The sequence below is a fragment of the Rhagoletis zephyria genome, unplaced genomic scaffold, assembly GCF_001687245.7.
Source record: "Rhagoletis zephyria isolate East Lansing unplaced genomic scaffold, Rhagoletis_zephyria_1.1 Rzeph_scaffold_01440, whole genome shotgun sequence".
Lineage (NCBI taxonomy): Eukaryota > Metazoa > Arthropoda > Insecta > Diptera > Tephritidae > Rhagoletis > Rhagoletis zephyria.
The window spans coordinates 1-6,731 of record NW_016158524.1 but is presented as its reverse complement, the minus strand read 5'-3'; the positions used below and the strand labels follow the sequence as shown (position 1 = coordinate 6,731).

At 36.3% G+C, this 6,731-nt stretch overlaps 1 protein-coding gene across 4 annotated transcripts in view; it reads right to left on the bottom strand.

Moving 5' to 3' along the window:
• LOC108364024 (host cell factor-like) overlaps positions 1–6,668 on the bottom strand; it is a 116,874-nt gene extending 110,206 nt beyond the window's left edge. For 3 of the 4 annotated variants that reach the window (XM_017617571.1, XM_017617573.1, XM_017617572.1), the window contains exons 1-6: positions 6,158–6,668; positions 5,685–5,861; positions 5,310–5,619; positions 4,915–5,126; positions 4,660–4,848; positions 4,449–4,600 (exon numbers count right to left, since the gene is read on the bottom strand). In XM_017617571.1, the coding sequence (XP_017473060.1) occupies positions 4,449–4,600; positions 4,660–4,848; positions 4,915–5,126; positions 5,310–5,619; positions 5,685–5,861; positions 6,158–6,317 (1,200 nt within the window). In that variant the 5' untranslated portion in view covers positions 6,318–6,668. The remainder of the gene's footprint in view (positions 1–4,448; positions 4,601–4,659; positions 4,849–4,914; positions 5,127–5,309; positions 5,620–5,684; positions 5,862–6,157) is intronic. The other variant, XM_017617574.1, reaches the window with a different exon arrangement.
• Between the last annotated feature and the right edge of the window lie 63 nt (positions 6,669–6,731).

Below are 6,731 nucleotides of genomic sequence, written 5' to 3'. Positions count from 1 at the left end.
TTACTTGCGTTTTACTTTTGGAATCATTGTGGGGCATTTTAATGCTTACCTAAATGCGGCTGTAGAGCTAAGACAATACTAAACTCCTTCCAATTTTACATGGCGATCCTGCCAGCTCAAAGCTAGATCCTACCAACCCAAATCTAGACCCTGCCAACTCTATCAAGACCCTGCCAGTACATTATGGTAGAGGAATACGTTCCGGAAGGATCGAAAAACGCAGAAGAATACCCCAAATACATCCCTACAAAAATTGTAATAGGACCCAAACCAATATCCCTAGAGGAATACCGGCAAAGGCAAAACCGCCAAAAAGCCAACTTACAAGAGTTTAGGCAACGAATAAGCTGCGAACATAAACCCAAAAAACGTGGAGGTAGAAAGCGAAGGCACCAAAAAGAATGTGCAGCACTACAGCGAATAATTAACATCAGTCGCGGGCAACAAAAGAAGAAGTTGATAACCAAACTAAAAGATCTGCACAAAAATGGGTGGAACCCAGCAACAACAACAACGCAGAACCACCAAAAGGATCATTAGGAAATTTATAGTATGAACAGGGAAACCACCTTTGTAGACGTCATAAATCCAAAAAACTAGGGAAGAAGAAACAAGGAGAATGTTAGCACAAATAAGACAGCTATAACTAATAAAAATACAAAAAAAAATTTTTTTTTTATTAAATTAAAAAACAAAACTAATAATAAAAAGGAAAATTGTTTTTCTCATTCATTTTTTTTTCAACCGTAAAATATTATTAACATAAAAATGACTTGGTGGAAAATTGCACTAAACGGCATATTAATAGGAATAGCAGGATACGAAGTAGGAAAAGAAACCTCAGGTGAAAACACCTACGAAACTAAAGTAATTAAATATCAACCACATCCTATCGTAGAAAACAAGGAAGAAGTTCCCGATAAGTGGTTGACCGCTTTTGCATGCGTAGCTACATGTTTAATTGTCGCAATGGTAATCTTGATAAAAAATTACATTAAAAACAAATTGAGACAATTAAACAATGTACAACAACGCGTATAACTCTCTCAATAAAAAGAAACAACTTTCAAAAATGCCAAAAGTTTTAAACCAGAAATGAATCAATGGAAAGAAATCCATGACACATTAACTGACGAAAAAACTAAAGCTAGTAAATCATACAAATGTATAAATAAGAGTATTCCTATAACAACGGAAACTATAGTAAAACATTTGAACATAATCTTGGAAGCCCTTAATAACATTAGACAGGTGATCAATGTAGCAAATCGCATACTTACCACAGAACACCAAAAGGAAGCTTACCAATTTTTCATTGCAGTACGAGATAAACTTGTATCTTCGTTAGCTAGACAAAATATAGAAGTAACAATACCAACCACATTAGAGGAGAATCTCCAGGTTGATTTTAACTTACTTCTGTCAGAACGCGTCCGAAGCCGGACTCCATCACCCTCTTTAAGTCAAGGGGAAGACACCAAAAAAGTAAACATCCCAACCATAAACGTCCCAATGGTACAAACAGTAGTCGAATTCATTAAAACCGCCTCGTCAGTACTCCCAGAGTTTGATGGGAAGCCAGAAAACTTACACAGCTTCTTAGATGCCCTCGACATACTTGATCAAATCAAGGATGAGCACGAACTTTTAGCAATAACAATGATAAAGACCAAGCTAAAAGGAACGGCCAGAAACTTCATCAGTAATGAAAACACGATTGGACAAATAAAAACAAAACTCAAAAACGCGATAAAAGGTGAATCGGTAGAGGTTTTAACCGCTAAACTTCTAAACGTTCAACAACGTAGTAAAACTGCTAACCAATACACAGCGGAAATAGAAAAAATTACCAGATCACTAGAAGGAGCATATATCTCGGATGGATTGAACCCAGACTTAGCAACGAGATATTCTACACAGGCAGCCGTCAAAAAAAAAGTCAGTACAATAAAGACACATGTGAAACAAATGTAAACAAAATAAAGTAAGAAAACCTTTTTCCAATAGCATAACAATAAACGATAAGCTAAGTGAGCCAAACATTTTATTACCTAATAATTAATTGTTACTGAATAAGTCATTGAAATAGAATACTCATACATTAACCCAAATGTATGAGCATTCTTTTAAAGAGAGGAGGTGTAGCATGACAGCTAAGCAAAACAAAATGTTCACACAATATTAAGTAAAAAGTTCAATATACTTTTGGCAATAACTAGGCCAAAGTACTCAAATCAATTTAGCTTGCGCTGCACTTCTCCAATAACATAAACTCGATTGAACCCATATACATTTATGTATGCATGCACAACAACGTACAATCATAAGCATGACTAACAACTTAGAAATGTAAGTTTGTAATTTAGATTACTCATAAGGTAGATTGTAAGCATATAAAAGAACGGCGATGAGCCGAATAAAACATTCCCACTTTAAGACTCAACGTTTTTACTTGCGTTTTACTTTTGGAATCATTGTGGGGCATTTTAATGCTTACCTAAATGCGGCTGTAGAGCTAAGACAATACTAAACTCTTTCCAATCTTTACACCCTTATTATGAGTTGCATTCCATTTCCGATCTTCGCTGGTTATCGAAGATCGAAAGTGAAATTCGTATTATGAGCTATGCAACCGTGTCAAAATTTTCGTTGAGTATCGAATTTTCTGTCGAACAGAATTTTGCTTTCGATGGTGTAGCGAAGTGTTAGAAAATTGTGAAAAATGTATGATTTTGCATTTGTTTTCTTACGTTTTGGCGGGTAGGCACGAATTTTAAACAATTTTTATCAATTTCATGCAGTTTTAACGTCGTGAATACAAAACACAAGCTTGAAAGGCTGCTTTTACTTGTGAAAGAAAATCCCAATACTCAGTTGGCACAATCTCTGAGAACAAATCATAGAGCTGTGGATAGTTTTAAAATATTTTAAATAGATTTGGCTCATAAACGACTTTTTAGACAGTCGGGAGTTTTTAGTAAATCTGTAGACAAATTTCTTAAATATATTTTATGCCAAAATATATTGTAAAGACTACNCTCATAAACGCCTCTTTAGACAGTCGGAAGTTTTTAGTAAATCTGTAGTCAAATTTCTTAAATATATTTTATGTCAAAATATATTGTAAAGACTACACTTAAACTCTCTTAAACATTTACTACTCCTGGTCAGCTCACTAAACTCTCATCCTCTGACGAATCGTTGAACCCCAGAACTTCGTTGTACTAATTTTTACCAAGTTTTTATAAACTTGCTTTCTTTTTTATTTCATTTTAATTTGCATAAATTTACATNTTGCTTTCTTTTTTATTTCATTTTAATTTGCACAAATTTACATAAATATGTATATGTATAAGCACTATTTAATTTGCTCGATTTGTAAACAAAGCTTCTCAGCGGTGAAAAATATACTATTGTGAACAACATAAACGAGCGAAGTTCACAATAGCGCTATTCTTCATCGAATGAGCGCCATAATACCAAATGAAAATTCGTTCGATCAGCACTTTCGACCACAGTCGAAGATCGAGTGTAACTCATAATAGGGGCCTAAATTCCGATGAACTAATCACATGTTTCTTGCCAGCTACCAGCACGGTTGCTTAAGTAGCTAAAATGAAATTTTACCCGAGTTGAACGTTCTTTTGACGCTCGCTTACAAAAAAAATGCAGCTAACAAATATAACGGGTGATTTTTTAAGAGCTTGATAACTTTTTTCTCATCGGTTCTTTATTTGAAACGTTAGATTGGTCCATGACATTTACTTTTTGAAGATAATTTCATTTAAATGTTGACCGCGGCTGCGTCTTAGGTGGTCCATTCGGAAAGTCCAATTTTGGGCAACTTTTTCGAGCATTTCGGCCGGAATAGCCCGAATTTCTTCGGAAATGTTGTCTTCCAAAGCTGGAATAGTTGCTGGCTTATTTCTGTAGACTTTAGACTTGACGTAGCCCCACAAAAAATAGTCTAAAGGCGTCAAATCGCATGATCTTGGTGGCCAACTTACCGGTCCANCTTTTAATGCTATATATTGCGTCGTTCAAAGTACAAAACCGCGTAGGAGTAAAACGCGTCTTATTTCCAAACGGTTCTCTCATTTATCCCTAATTATCTCTTTTTCTTATGTCTTAGCATCGACATTTTAATATGAATGAATAAGGGCTTAATGCCAGGAACTTCCGGTGAGCAAATAACTTTTTTTGGCACAAAAGCTAGTTACGAGGCTTTGCAGAACCATGATACGCGTTTTGGAATTTAAACGACGATATGTACCTGCAAACGGTTTTTGATGCGTCATACTTTATTTTACAAATTTACCAAAATTATAGTAAGTTTTAAATATAAAAATTTCCGCTTACTGGTGACATTGACAAACAAAATTATGCGTAAGAGTAACGACAAACATGCAATTTTAAAAAAATAGCATTACATACAATATTGAGCTCACCCTGACCTGGTTGTTCCATGCTTTACGATACCCATCACGGCCAGACCACACGTATAAACGACTCTGAATGCCCACTGCACAATGACCAGCTCGAGCTCTTGGCACGTCTTCATCTACTGTATCAACTGTTACATTCTCCCATGTCATTGAATCTGTGTAACGACTTGAATGAAACGAGCTTAAAGTTAAAAATAATAGAGCTACTAATTACCCAAATCAAGAACTGCCAGGGTATTTGTACATTTCCATTCTCTTTCAGTTGTTGCTTTTGAGTCGTTTATTAGTAATGGTACCCAACCACCAAAAACATACATTTTATTACAGATCATTGTAGCGCTATGTAGAGACCTAGGTAAAGGTGCATGACCACGTGTACGCGGCTTAGACCATGTCATAGAATCTATTGTTAAAAAATGGTAACATTTTTCATCAAATTGCATGGACTTTTGTTGTAGTCTCCACCTACCAACATCCAAAAGCCATAAATCACCCAACCGACAGCCACTCATGCCACCATATATTAACAAATTTAGCTTATTTGTAGTTTTGCTCGTAAAAGCCACGCCCGTGTGAGACTCACGTGGTGGAGGACTTTCTCCGTAAGTTTTTGGTATGATCCACTTGCCATTGTGGCTGTGCACTGCACGAGTTTCCAATATGTACAAATCGTTGAGATATCTACATATCAACGTGTTACGTTGTTATGAAAAGAAAACTGTATAAGCCTAAGTGCCGTTTTCTGAAGTTGGTTTTAAAATTCGCCTGCTTTTTAAATATATTTTTTTCAGAACAAAATTTGTGTTTAAAGGGCATACAAAATTTAAAACCTACTTCAGAAAACAGGCCTAAGTGTTAGCTTACTTGGGTATATTGTTTTTGGGATCATCAGATTCGTTGGCCAGCCCACCAAAAAGAAAAATACGATCACCAACCATAGTAAAACTATGGCCCAGGCGCGGGCAAGGCGCAGGTCCATTATCTGGCAATTCGGGATTCATCTTGCGCCATTCCCATTTTGTAGCTTGTAACTCATAAAGTTCATTAGAATATTTGCCATATTCTATCATGCCACCAAAAACGAACATGCGCGTACCAACGACAACGAAGCCGTATGCAGCGCAACCAGGTGGCACTTCACCACGCATGGCCGGTACAAACCATTGATTGGTGACTAAAAAATTAATTATTTTCATTAACTGAGATATATAAATTTAGTCTTATGAAATAATCACCTACCGGAATTATATACATGAAGTTCGTCAACAATACCCTCATTGCCGCCTCCAAAAACAACCATTAATTCCTTTATGTTTATAGCACGATGTCCATGGCGTGGACGTGGTTGGGGCCCAGATGGATTGCTTAGGCGTTTCCAACGAAATCTTTTGGCATTATTGTTGTTTGCATTGTTCCCTGAAATAATTTTTTAATCGTGCTCCTTATTCAAGTGACAGAATTTTGTTTCTTCAAATCAGTGGTGCACACGGGAGTCTCCGGGAGATACTCGGCTTTCACACCCAAGTCGTGTGTGCGCAGCTACCGAACTTATGCGCCGCTAGCAGCCGGTCAGTTTGCGTTTGTACTTCATGCTGTAAGCATCACATGCGCGAGGTGTTTTGCTGAGTACACACATACAAACACAAAAATATTGCGCTTGTATTGGGAGCTCTGCCAACGCTGTGCACCACTGCTTTAAATAAATCACTCACCATCGTCGATAAAGTTCTCTATTTCGACTTCCATGTTGTCGCAGTTAGCCCCATTGTTGTTACGATTTCTGACCAATGACGTCTCTTGTTGCACTGATTCGATTTCAGAAGTACTTGCAGTAGTCATATCGCTAGTACTTATCAAGTCAGAAGACTCCATTATTTCAATTTATATTAATTGTAGTTGTGAAGATATATAGACTGACTTATAAGTTATCTTCTACTTAAAACATACAAGCATATTGTAGGTTTTCAGTAGATAAAGGTTGTATTTTAGATGTCTTATTATCTGTAATATAAAACAGTATATAAATTGGTTCTACTAAAAACTATTTGTTATAGCTTCGCAATAAGTATATAATTAGGGGATTCCCTGAAAAGCAAAAAAGTGGAGAACTCAAAACCCTCGAAAGGCTGTTTTTGAGAATGCACAAAGGAGCCTCGTATACAATGTCACGGTTCCATCAGTTTCTTGTAATAATAGATGGTATCAGCTGAAATAAATATAAAAGAAAAACATTCAAAATGCCGCGAAAAAGTTATAAAAATTTAAGTTTATGGCTCAACGTCGGGG